This window comes from Grampus griseus, assembly GCF_964374135.1.
Source record: "Grampus griseus genome assembly, chromosome: 6".
In the NCBI taxonomy this organism is placed as follows: Eukaryota; Metazoa; Chordata; class Mammalia; order Artiodactyla; family Delphinidae; genus Grampus; species Grampus griseus.
Genome location: NC_139000.1, coordinates 27473028 through 27486923, shown reverse-complemented (window position 1 = coordinate 27486923; position 13896 = coordinate 27473028). Strand labels below are relative to the sequence as shown.

At 42.4% G+C, this 13896-nt stretch overlaps 1 protein-coding gene across 4 annotated transcripts in view; it reads left to right on the top strand.

Moving 5' to 3' along the window:
• Positions 1-3059: 3059 nt before the first annotated feature.
• SLC44A1 (solute carrier family 44 member 1) overlaps positions 3060-13896 on the top strand; it is a gene marked incomplete at both ends in the record, with an annotated part of 214177 nt that continues 203340 nt past the window's right edge. For all 4 annotated transcript variants that reach the window (XM_082657024.1, XM_082657025.1, XM_082657023.1 and 1 more), the window contains one exon: positions 3060-3095. In XM_082657024.1, coding sequence (XP_082513150.1) covers positions 3060-3095 — 36 coding nt within the window. The remainder of the gene's footprint in view (positions 3096-13896) is intronic.

The following is a 13896-nucleotide window of genomic DNA, read 5'->3' as shown; positions in this document are numbered from 1 at the left end:
CCGGCACCAAACCCCCCATTTGAAGCTGGAAACCCTGGAATTCACATGGCCAATTATGCAATACTAGACCAGTGGGAAGCATTTCTGGCTGGCTCAGCTGGTGATCTGATTTTACCCTGCAGCATCAAGATTGATAGACCTTATAATTTTATCCTGGTTAGTGCAGATGCTGTTCTTACATAAGTTTTTTTTTTTTAACATCCCTTTTTCTTAAAAGAAAAACAAACCCAAGTCTTTCCCAAGTGGTTTGGCTTGATGACACCTCATGGTGGTTAAGATCAGTACCCTGATCACTAGCTAGTGGAAAAAAAATTCCCTTTCAGGATTTCTGAATTTGCTGTAATTTAATTTCATTGAATGCTGTGTGTGCTTGTTTGTGAGAAAGAACGAAAAGAAGCAGTAATTTGCCCCCCTCTAAATCATTCCTTTTATGAGGCTTCTTTGGGTAGGGGGAGGGGTGGGAAAGAGACTCAGAAGGTACAGAACATCAATTTGGGAGCTGTTAGTTTCTTTCATGCTAATGACAAGGTATAACTTAAAAACATAACATTCATATGCATATATGGTGCATATATACATAATTAGTATATTGACAAAGCACCTAGCAGAACCTTAGAACTCTTAGTTCCATTAACCCTTAAAGGGAAAACTGGGATTCGGATCAGTCAAGCACAGTGGAATGTGCTCCCTTTCAATTATATACACCCATCATCCTTGTCGAGGAAAGAGACCTCCCAAAAAAGTGAAATGCATTTTTTTTTTCTGAAGCACTGTCACAGTCTGTTATGTATTTATCAGTTTTTGCAGTTCTAATTACAAAATAAGCACTAGCTACTACGTAGAATAACTACACTAGCCAAAAAGATTTTTATAATCTGAGAGAAATGCTCCCATATTGACTCTGCTAAGAGAAGCAACTGCCCTTTCCTTGATTATAAAGAAGGAAGACAGATGGCTTCTTGTTCAAGACTGTAATTTTACTTTCAGCCTCCTCCCTCAGTTAAAAACAAGATGTACTTTGAGGCTTTGAGGGAAAATCTCAAGGGAAAGTTTTTTATTCCTGGCTGCATTGAATAATTCAACACACATTTGAGAGAGCTGAGAAAGATACAAAGGAGAAAATGTTTTCACTTGTTCTCAGGGAGTTTACAATCTAATTGTGGAGTTTACAGTCAGAATTGGGACCAGAGCCATTAAAGTTTTATTTTTTTCACTTCTCTTTAATGGCCTAATGGTTACTAGTAACACACTTAGGATTCACCAGCCCAGTGGTACGGTGGACCCTCTGATCAAATTTGAAGGGAACATAAGGAGAATGCAAAGGAAGAATAATCTCAAGCAGTACTTATTAAGTCCTTACTATCCTACTAGCTACTTTCAGATAGTATTTAATCTTGACAACAACCCTTCCTGGTCATCCTTATTACCTGTTTTTCACAGACCAGGAGAAAGAGGCAGAAGTGATGCATCCCTGGTCACAGACATAGGAAATGGTATTGAAACACACCAACTGGGAATTCTTCTTTGGCCTTTTCTTTGGCTGTCCCTAGGTTCCCATCTTGAATTTCCTTTGCTTAGATTCCCTTTCAAGGCATGTGAAGTTAATTTACTTCTGTGCTATTTTTTCCCTCTTTGTCTCTGAATAGTCTTTAAAACTTGCTGTCTTTCATTTGGCAAGTCAGGCCTTCTAGAGTCTCCTTTGCAAATACTCTTTCGTTTTTTCTTCTTTTCTAACTGATTCTGTCTTTAAGACATTCTTTGACAGGATGAAAGGAAACATAAAAAGGTGCCTCATAAGTGGTTCTCTTAATATTAAGCAGGATCTTCAGTTTTATTCCTGCCACATTTTAACTGTTCTCATCTCACACGATTTCTCAAGGACTTGGGTTGTAGACTTCTTGAAGGTGGTGACCGCACCTACTGTAACTTGTTGATACTGCATACCGTATTCATGTAACAACAGGGACTTGTAAGAGAGCAGAAACTTTGGTTCTTTCGTTCACCTCTTTGTTCCCAGTGCCTGTAAATTACTGGAACTTAGTGTGCCCTCAGTATACATATGTTTTAACATGATAAATTAATACTCGCTTATTGTTTTTTGTGGACTATTCTGTATAAAAAGTTTCGTTTAGATCCAGTATGGCTCTGAATTGACAGAACTGTAGAATTGTTTTGCCTTTTCCCTATTTTCGGCCCTTTATAACAATTTCGACCTTGGGTGCATTCCATTAAGCTCTTGGTGCCCTTCAAGGCTCAGTTTCCACATCAGCAAAATGGGGCGAGTGGCAACAGTTGCTTGTTTCTCCTTGTCTTCAATCACCTACTGCTTCTGCAGGGGTTTATTGCGTACGCTTTCCCCTGGATAAAATCAGCCACCTGAGAGGTAAGAAACCAGCGGGATCCTCGGGTTGCGCGCCTACTGGGGATGGCTAGCAGCTCCGCAAGCCTCGCCCGTGCCTCTCAGGTCCGGAAGCAACCCGACCCCATTTCGGCTGCGAGCCTGTCCAGCCCTCCGGCACCCCAGCCTCAGGCGCCCTCTCGCACCGAGGTAGCGCTCTGCCTCGGTGCCACCGCTAAATTGGCTCGGCACCGCGCAGGTTCCGACGCGCGCCGAAGGGCCCGGCCTCGTTTTGGCCGCATTCGCCCGGCCGCCCGCGCGGCGCTGCACTGGGGGCGGGGAGTCTGATGGGAGAAGCGCGCGGCGCTGAGAAGGCGGCGGCCGGGGAGAGGGAGCCGGAGAGGGACTGGGCGCGGGAGGCCGGAGGCGGGGGACAGGGGGAGGCGCCGCCGCCGCCGCCCGCCCCTTTCCGCTGGGGAGCAGCTGCAGCAGCAGGAGCGGAGCGGGAGCCGCGCAGCCACTACCGCCGCCGCCGGGGGATGTGGTCGGCGCCCGCCCCGAGCCGCGCCGCCTCCTGAGTACCCGCCGCCGCCCGAGCCGCCGCCGCCGCCGCCGCCGAGCCAGGCCGCGCCCTCCCCGGGCGCCCGCCGGCTCGCATGCCGAGGGGCTCCGGGGCGTAGCTGCGCGCCCGGCGCCGCCTCCGGGCTCCTCCGGCCCCGCCATGGGCTGCTGCAACTCCGCCTCCTCAGCCGCGCAGGTGAGGGGCTCCCGCCTCCCGGCCGCCCGCCCGGATGCCTCCCCGCGCGTGCCGCGGGCGCCCGCAGCCTCCCACTACCTGCGAGCGTCCCCTCAACCCACCGTGCACTCCAGAGACCCCCACTCCCGCCTCCCTCTCCCGCCTCCCCCTGTCCCGAAGATGCCCCCGCGCTGGCTCCCAGGGCTGCCGATTCGCAGGCACCTCCGCGCGGCCCCCAGGGCGCCGCTAGCTCTGCCCAGCCCCTTGCCGACTTGGCCGCCTCCTCCCAGTAACACCTGAGCGGCCCGTCCCGCCAGCCCGCAGGTAGAGGCAATAAGGGCGTCTGCTCTCTGCCCCTGGTGGCACCCCCTTCCCTCGTCTTCCGGGCCTGGTTCCTCTCTTCCTACCTCCTTGGAGTCTTCCCCCTCCCCATCCACAGACTATTTTCTGTGCTCCCTGGGGGAGTACCCCCAGTATGGGCTGTTCACCCCTCTCCCACCTTATTACTGTTTCTGCTCTTAGATATTCTGTCCCTTTTCTCTTGCCCGCCGCCCCCCGTCCGGGTTCAAGTGTTTAAGCGGATCCCGGAGCCCTTCTACGACCCGCTTCCCCGATTCTAGCCGCTCGCTTCCCACCCCATCCCATCCCCCCTTTGTGCCTTGACCCCGGGCACCGCGGCCTCTTCGCACCCCGAGGCCCCTGCGGGAGCGCGGGGATTGGGCTGAGAAGGAGATTGGGCACCTGGTGGGTGACGGGATCGTTACGGAGACTCCCTCTTTGTTGCCAGTGTAACAGGAGGAAGAGGTGCCGAATTTAGTTTTTCTGTGTGCACTGGCTGAGTGTTGTCGCTGAGGGCTGAGATGCAGAGATTTCTCCCAGCTTCTACCCTGCCCCCATCCAGATTTCGCTAACCTCCCTCTCTTTTGCCGATCCGAGCCCTTAACCTGGATAGAAATGTTTAGACAACTGTATAAGGATCAAACGTAATAGGACTTGACTGCTGGCCGCTAATAACTAAGAGGACCTGTTTGTAAATTACCTAATTTAGTGGATTAGTGAGTGTATTTACAAATACGATAAAAAGCAATCAGGAATACTGCATCAAACTGTCTGGTGGTGGTGTATGAAAAATAGGCTCTGACAACGCCTGGGATGTAATCTCACAGTTTCATTAGTGTAGAATGTAACTGTGGTCTTTGATTTGTTTGTTTTGGGGGGATACAAGGGCTCTTGTTTTTAGAAATAAAGGCTGGTCCGTTCTTGGTGAAGAAAAATGCTAGTTTGGAAAAAAAAATTCCTTCAGAGATCTAGCATCTGTGATAATGCCAGAAGTGTTTTGCTGCTTCTAAATGACTATATATAACTCAGTTTTAAATAACCTGCATACTTGTTCTGAAAATCTGAGATCTGTTAGAAAATGACTAGAATTGCAGATGAATGGAGGACATTTATGTTTTATTAAGTATCCATCCTATTTGTCTACTTCTTTTTTGGGTGTTTGCTTACTCTTTTTTTGATTTTTTTTTTCTTTTCCTATTAGGATCATAGTCAGGCTGACTGGTTTAGTTAGTTAAACCTTCCTGTTCAGTTAGAATAACAGAGAAAAACTATATGTAGTGGTGTTAGGAAGGAGAGGTCGATAGACCACAGTTTTCATATTAACAGATAAAGGTGTGGAATCACACAGTACCTTTCAACTGGTCAGAGATTTTGGGGGAGAGGGAGGAATCTACTTGGGTGCTATTCGTCTAATATTTACTTAAATATTATTTTCACCAAAAAGATATCTTTCCTGTCGCCTTTCTTTTAAGAATTGGGTTATTTTGCATCCTCTTGGAGATGGAATGCCTTTAAGACGGTATTGGATAGTTTATGGATGGCTTGTTCAGTGTTTAATCAATTAAATTTGGAAGGGATGGATGCTGGACCAAAACTCTGCTTAACAGGTCTTGCATTTGACTAGCTCCACATCTTACTTTTCAGAATGCTGTCCCATATATTTTCCTTTCTTCTTCCTCCTCTTGCAGCCACTGTTTCCTTCATGCTGTGCTCTACAGACAAGATGCATGTCATGCACTCCGAAGGGTGCATTTTTTTTTCTGTGGATTCCTATAACCAATCACCAGCAGCTTTAGGGACTTGTAGTGTAAGTGGAGCATTGAGGTTTTGTGCCAAAGAGCTGGTCATCATTTTCTTTTTCCTTATTTGAGATTTTGGCATCATTCTTAATTTGTGAAATGTTACCAATCTGCTGCATTTTAATGCTCCTTTCAGTAGCATCACCAGTTAGGATAATATAGTATCTGTATGAGTTGTGTTGAAACAAAACAGGGATGCAACTGCACATCTTCTCTAAATGTGAACCTCCACATCACTTTGAACCTCTCTTAGAGGCCTCAATTGTATTTTCAGGCAGAATGTTTCTTTCATCCCTTCTACTGAATTGTAAACTTCTTGAGTATAGGAACTGTTTTTATTTTCCACATGTTTGTATCCATTGCAGTGTCTCACTATACCTTGTACATAATAAGTTGCTCAGCAGTAGTCAATGAAGAGAATACAGATACACAGATTGGAACATTTGAACATTTGGCTGGCGAGTAACATTTAATATGAATCCAGCCCCGAACTATGTGCTGTTTTACTTCCATGAGCTGGTTGAGTAATGCCACCACGCCACCCTCTTCAAAGCTCAAATTTCAACTAAGTTAAAATTCATCTGCTTTTCCCACATTCCTTCCTATTCTGTCAGTGGTACCATCAGTTTGCAAAATTGAGCAGGTTTTTTCTTTTCTCCTGGTGCTCTGCTCAGTGCTTATTTTTTAGTTGAAGCAGTGGCTATAACATCTTAAAAGAGCTTGTCTGCAAACTCTAATGATAACCTGCACAGCACATCAAAACAATGTGCTTTGAGGTAATCTGCAGTTCAGTTTAGCTTTTCTCAGTGCTATCATCAGCAGCTTTCAAGCCCTGGCAGGTTTTATCAATGTAAATATAGTGTGTTTCCTCTTTGTAGGAGGAATTCACTTTTGAAATACATATAATTTATTTTCCCTCATAGTCTCTTGCTATGTTGTAGACTCTCATAAAAGAGTTTATTGACTTCCAAACTGCTTCATCTCTTGTAGTCTGTTCTGGTATTATTTTCATTTTCTTGTCAGTGTCTGGTTATCATAATTTGCCATCAAAATAATTATCCTGTTTTTGGATTTAGATAAAAGAAAAGCATCACATTCTATACTTACTTGTATTTTACTGTTGAAGGAGGAAATTATTGGCAAAATTATTTATGCAGTATCAGATATGTGTTTATAAGAATCTTAAGAACTCTTAGATATATTTATAGAACTCTTATAGAACTCTTATCTTTTTTATTTGGGGCCACTACAAGTTACTTGCTAATATTAGTAATTGCTCAACACAAGCCAATACATGATAGCCTTTGCCTAAAAATCTCTTTGAAGAGAACATAAAAGTGAGATAGTCATGAGTTTCTTTTTACAGCACTAATCCTCCCTAAGATTCTTAAAATTTATTCCCAACTCTCCATAATTCGTTTATTCTGTTATAACCTGACATAATTTCTATTCTTGTAATGTTAAACTTCAAAGTTCAGTTGTAAATCTTCAGATTTATGAAATGTTCTTTCCCATTGACAAACCAGTTTGAATGAAGGAGGCTTTTGAAGGATTACTTAGCAAATTGCCAAAAGTCTTTGTCGTTAATGGCTAGATCATCATTTCTCACAGCAGCTCTTTGGAGGCCAGGAGATTTCGCAAGTGCTCTGAAGTTCTGTGTCCTTTGGTTCTAACCTTAGAAATTGTGAGAGGGATGGAGCGGAATCTTTCTAATTGAACAAACTGCCCCTCATATCTCTCTGGCTTTAGGAGAGATTGGTCTTGTCTCTGGTCTCGTCCCATGTCTTCTAATTGAGAGCTAAGTATTTAACTGTGTTTTCCTAGCTCTCATATCTTGTCTCAGGAGTAATGAAAAACAATCAAGTGGTTCACAAATACTGGTTAACTTTTGAGAATGTTAACTGTTCTTTAACAGAATTTTATTAGTACTGTAGTCTCCTTCTGCTTTGTGAACTTTGAAGTCAGAGGGTAAAAATGAAATTTGAAGACTGTCTAGCGAAGTAGACCTGCTCTAACTGGAATAAAAAAAACACAGCATGAAGACAATTTATTTTTTTCTTCTTCTTCTGAATACTATGCTATTAGCCTAGAAGATCCATTCCTCCAAATAATGTAAGTCAAAAATATTAAAATTGGCTGGAAAGTAATGTAAAAATGGTGAGACTTTTTGTATACCTATTTTTCACAGCCATTTTCATGTTTTAATTTCTCTAGTAACTCTGAAGTTGACTTTACTTCCGTTTTACAGGGGAGGCAGTTGAGACTTGGACATTAGTTGAGACTTGGCTGAAGTCTCAGAGCTACTAAGGGATCCATCCAAACTTTACCCCAGGTCTTTTGAATGTGAGTCCTGTGCTTTTCTTTCTGCGTTCACATACATGCTTCCCATATCATAAATTGCAGTTCATTTTATCTTTAGAAAAGGTCCACTCAATAACATTTTGAATTAAGGAATGTCCAAGTTAAAGTCATGCCTTTTTGAACTTGCTGCAGTTACTAGCTGGAGAACGACATAATGTGGTACAGCAAAACTAGTCCAGTTAAAAAGTTCCCAGGCTTAACAAATACTACCAAATACTATCTGATGTGTTAATCCTATCATTTAGAAATGTTATTGGCTTGAAGGACATTTATTTATAGAAATATATTCTCTATTCTATTACAGGTAATTGGTTAGTAGCTATTTTACTGTCTCCTTCCTCCCCAACCCTCCCCCCCCCAAAAAAGAAGAAGTAAATATTTCAATTTCATAATTTGGCTCAGATTTGGGGAGCTCTAGTTTATCTTTATTAGAGATAAACTAGGCCTACTATCTCTCTTTTCTATTGAGCTAAACTAGAATGTAGAGATAAGAAGTAGTCTAAGGTCAGAGAGATACATTATGAGGTAGCTAGGACTAGAAACCTACTTAGTCACTTAATCTCTTGAGCTTTCTATAGTTAGTATTAATTCTTAATGTCTTAAGTCTTCTTATCTTTGTAACCTCGGCTCCACATAGGAAACACTTAGAGAACTTGTAAAAACACGGATTCCTGGGTCCTCCTTTCGGAGGTTCTGATGTCATTGGTCCAGGGGTATTTTTTAAAGTTCCCCTGGTGATTTTCTTGTTCTGCCAAGGTTAAAACCCACTCTTACACACCCTTTCTTTAGATAATTCCATCTCCTTCTCTGGTTTCAGTTACAGTACATATGCTGACAATTCCCAAACTGAACTACTGAACTGAAACCAATTTTTTCCTGGCCTCTGAGCTATACTTAGCACTTCCACTAGAATGTCTTGTAGGCAACTCAAACTCAGCGTGTCAAAACTGAACTCAAAATTTGTAGGCACATACACACACATCTTTTTCAGTATCTTTGGTTCACTGAATGATACCAGTATCCTGGTGTGGAAACTGGAAAACCGAGGCACATAGGAAACCTGCCTCTCATTATTCCATACCTGGCCACCATATCTTGCCTCTTTTGCCTTCTAAACTCCACTACCAGCCCCCTAGTTTAAGCTTCTGTCATCTCTGGCCAGAACCTTGCTTCCATATCTCCCCATATTCATTCATGCTTCCTTCTAATTTTTCTCCACACCGCAGTCTTAGTGATCTCTTTAAAAAAATCCAAAGCTGTGTGGGGATTGTGTCCCCCACCTACTTGAAACCCTTTAATGGTTTCTGATTGCTCTTAGGACAAAGACCAGAATCACTGACCCTAGCCAACAGTGCTGCATGGGCTGGTCTCCATCTCTCTTCAGCATCATTGTCTTCTCGTACCATGCTGCTCCTTACTCTCTGTGCTCGCTCCAACCTCACAGATTCTTCAGGAGACTGTATTCTTCTTTTAGAGCTTTTGCACATGTTTTTCACTTTTGGGGAAGGCTCTTTGCTTTTCTCCCTGGCCTTTGGCTGCCTGATACTCATCCTTTAAGTTTCAGCCTCAGAGTCACTTGTTTGGAAAAGACTTCCTTGATCCTTCAAACCAGGCCATGTCTCCTCATTAAGTTCTCACAGCCTTATGTATTTTCCCTACGAACACCTAAAGCAATATGCAGTTAATGTCTAGACTAGGAGTTGGCAAAACTACAGCCCATGGGCCAGATCTGGCCAGCTACCTGTTTTTGTATGGCTTGCAAGCTAAGAATGCTAAAAATGGTATCTATATATTTAAATGGGGGGAAAAAATCAGAAGAAGAATTTTACATGAGAAATTTATTTCATAAAAATTATATAAATTTGAATTTCATTGTCTACAAATAAAGCTTTATTGATAAAACCACATGCATTCATTTATACATTGTCTATAGCTGCTTTTATGCTACAGTGGCAGAGTTGAGTGGTTAGTTGTGACAGAGACCTTATGGCCTGCAAGTGTAAACATTTATTCTGTGGCTCTTAGGGAAAATGTTTACTAACCCCTGGTCTAGACTGAGTTGATGAGGAGAGGGACCATGACTGCTTTGTTCATTGCTGTTATTCTCTGTGCTTAGTTGGTACCTGGTACCTGGTAGGTGCTCGTGAAATATTGGAACAAATTAGTGAATTTGTTCAAATCTCTTTCCTTTCATGGATGGATGTGGATAAACTCCAACCGTAGTGACTTTGATGTTTTAAAATTCAATATAGGGACTTCTCTGGTGGTTCACTGGTAAAGAATCCGCCTTCCAATGCAGGGGACATGGGTTCGATCCCTGCAGGGAACTAAGATCCCACATGCCGGGGGGCAACTAAACCCACATGCCACAACTACTGAGCTCGAGCGCCTTAAGGACAGAGCCCACGTGCCGCAAACTACAGAGCCTACGCGCTCTGGAGCCCGTGCGCCACAACTAGAGAGAGAACCCGCACGCCGCAACTAGAGGGAAGCCCGCACACTGACAAAGACCCTGTGTGCCACAACTAATACCCGACCCAGCCAAAAAAATAAAAGCAAGAAATTTTTAAAAAACGAAAAGTAGTTACTTATAAAAAAAATAAATAAAATTCAATATAAAAAAATTTTAGGGACTTCCCTGGTGGCGCAGTGGTTAAGAATCTGCCTGCCAATGCAGGGGACACAGGTTCGAGCCCTGGTCCCAGAAGATCCCACATGCCACGGAGCAACTAAGCCCATGTACCACAACTACTGAGCCTGCGCTCTAGAACCCGTGAGCCACGTGCCACAACTACTGAAGCCTGTGCACCTAGAGACTGCTCCACAACAAAGAGAAGCCACTGCAATGAGAAGCCCACGCACCGCAACGAAGAGTAGCCCCCACTTGCCGCAACTAGAGAAAGCCCGCGTGCAGAAACGAAGACCCAACACAGCCAAAAATAAATTAATTAATTAAAAAGAAAAATAAGAAGCTAAGGGCTTCAGTGTAAAAAAATTTTTTTTAAAGGACAAATACTTTTTTTTTTTGACGGTGCCTGGCGGCTTGCAGGATCCTAGTTCCCCCACCAGGGATTGAACCCAGGCCCAGGCAGTGAAAGCACTGAGCCCTAACCACTGGACCGCCAGGGAATTCCATAAAAGGACAAATACTTTCGAAGAAGATTCTCAACAGAAGTTTTAGCAGCTGTCTTAAGCAGCTTGTCTGTTGCAGGTATACGTCTCCTGTGTGAAGCATGTGTACTTGTAGAGGTGTAAGTTAGGGGGTGTTTTTTTTCCCCTGATGGACTCCTCTCTGATTTCATATCAGCTGTATAGTAAGATTTACTTAAAAAAACATTTGGTTGATAAACTACTGGAATTTTTTTTAATAATATTACTTTTTTTTAGCTGCTCTCTATAACATCCTGCAATCAAATATTTAGACATTTATTTAGTAAGGAAACTATTAAAAGCTATTTTTATCCTAATTTTTAAGGTTGCGAGATACGCTGAAGATTGCTGAACAGACATGTTTGATTTCTGGGTACATTTGTATAATGTAAAATAAGGAAAACAGCAAAAAGATGGAAAAATTGAAAATATATGTTTACTTCAAGATGTTCAAGTAGCAGGGAAGGTATTAAAGTTTGCTTTTTTTTTTTTGGTAGCATTATGATAATGGTAATGATAATGATCTAGTAAGATTTTTCATTATGAATCACTTAAGGATGATTCAGCTTTAAGAAATGAAAAACCTTAAATCTAAATAGCTAATACATTAAGGAAAACTTACTACCTCTTATAAGTTGCGTGGTAGGGTGGCTTCCAGCTTGGTTAATTCAGTGGCTTGATGATGTCAACAAGGACCTGAGTTGTCTCTTTTTGTCATTTAAGGAAGTTAGTTTTTCCCTCACTTAGCTCCCCTTGTGATCCCAAGATGGATGTGACTCTGACAGACTCACGCCGATCTGCCAATCTCCAGTGCTTTTTCTTTCAGTAGGAGTTAGGGAGGGCTGCATACTCATCCCTAAACAATCTCTAGCAAGGGGGAGGCAAGGGCACTCTGATTGGATTAGACTAACCAGGATTTCCCTCTGAGTCAAGTGGAGGGTGGAGCAATACCAGAGTGAAATTAGGACTCCGCCACTAAGGCTTGGGGGTGTTGGGGAGAGTGGTGACTGAGTAGGCAGCCAATGGTATCTGCTTACATAGTTTTGTCATTTTCTTCTGCCTATAAGATCACACTTGTATGGTGTTTCCTAACATTTTGTTTATAGCTCCATTATAAAACCTCACAGTTCATAGTTGAAAGTCACACAGTTATCTTCCTATTTCCCCAGTGCTACTGCTCTAGCCACTGCTGAATCCCCGTCTTTCTCTTTTCCCCACCCCCACTGCTTCTTTCCCATTCTGAGGGAAGCATAGCTTCTGGATAAAGAAGAGCATTTAAGGTTGGAATAATGGTTAAGTAGGTAATCAGTTTTCCCACAACCAGGGAGACCCAAGAGAACCTTGGGGGTTACTATAACCTCTTCCCTTTCAAGCTCTCAATTTCCTTTTCTACCTCTTCTCACTTCTTTGTGTGTTTATCTCTGTCCGATTGGTACTCATTTTTTCTTTCTTTTTCCCTCCTTTCCCCTAAAGTTTTCTTTTTTGTCCCTTTTCTTTCTACCCCTACCTGATGCACTTAAGGGGCCGTAATACTGAGTGGAATATACTAGCATAGAAGAGGAGAAAGAGAGTGTCTTTTTTCCTCCTGTTTAATTTTGGTTTTTTTTGTTTTTGTTTTTTGGTATAGCAATAGTAAAACTGAAGATTCACATCATTATTTAGAATACCTCTATGAAGTAAAGAGCTCTCACAGTATAAAAATTGCTTCTTTACAGAAGGAGAATTAGTAAACTAATATGTAAATATGTTCAGTCTTGCTAATAATCAAATCAAATTAAGGGTACATAGACACCACTTTCGTCTGTAACTTTGGTAGTTAACAGAATAATATTAATTGCTCATGTGGTTTCAACTCAAGTATACTTTATTGATTTGCTGAATAAATGGTATGACCCTCTTGGGACACTGTTTGATGACATACATTGAAAGCCATAAAAAAGTTGACACCCTTTAGTAATCCAAAAGTATACTAAATGCTAGATGACATTACATGTGGCATTATTTGTAGTAGCAAAATAGTTTAAACATAATATTGCTGATGTAAAATTTTCTTAATATAAAATTCAGTTGAATTTAGTCTGCTATATGTGTCTCACTTCACCATACCCAACTAAATGATCCTCCCTTAATGGGTAAGTAGCCTTCTGCCATCCTTTAAAGAAATCCTTTCCCTACTGCTCCTCTAAAAGGATATTAGAATCTGAGAATTAAACACCATCTTGTACTGGCAGGAGTGTGGGCTGTATAGCCAGACCGAATGGCTCTGTCACCAGCTGGGTTATTTGGGCCAAATTCTCTAGCATTTTGTGTGTGTGTGTGTGTGTTTACATCTTTATTGGAGTATAATTGCTTCACAATGGTGTGTTAGTTTCTGCTTTATAACAAAGTGAATCAGTTATACATATACATATGTTCCCATATCTCTTCCCTCTTGCGTCTCCCTCCCTCCCAGCCTCCCTATCCCACCCCTCTAGGTGGTCACAAAGCACCGAGATGATCTCCCTGTGCTATGCGGCTGCTTCCCACTAGCTATCTATTTTACCTTTGGTAGTGTATATATGTCCATGCCACTCTCTCGCTTTGTCCCAGCTTACCCTTCCCCCTCCCCATATCCTCAAGTACATTTCTCTAGTAGGTCTGTGTCTTTATTCCTGTCTTACCCCTAGGTTCTTCATGACATTATTTTTCTCTTAAATTTCATATATATGTGTTAGCATACGGTATTTGTCTTTCTCTTTTTGACTTACTTCACTCTGTATGACAGACTCTAGGTCCATCCACCTCATTACAAATAGCTCAATTTCGTTTCTTTTTATGGCTGAGTAATATTCCGTTGTATATATGTGCCACATCTTTATCCATTCATCCGCTGATGGACACTTAGGTTGTTTCCATCTCCTGGCTATTGTAAATAGAGCTGCAGTGAACATTTTGGTACATGACTCTTTTTGAATTATGGTTTTCTCAGGATATATGCCCAGTAGTGGGATTGCTGGGTCATATGGTAGTTCTATTTTTAGTTTTTTAAGGAACCTTCATACTGTTCTCCATAGTGGCTGTACCAATTCACATTCCCACCAGCAGTACAAGAGTGTTCCCTTTTCTCCACACCCTCTCCAGCATTTATTGTTTCTAGATTTTTTGATGATGGCCATTCTGACTGGTGTGAGATG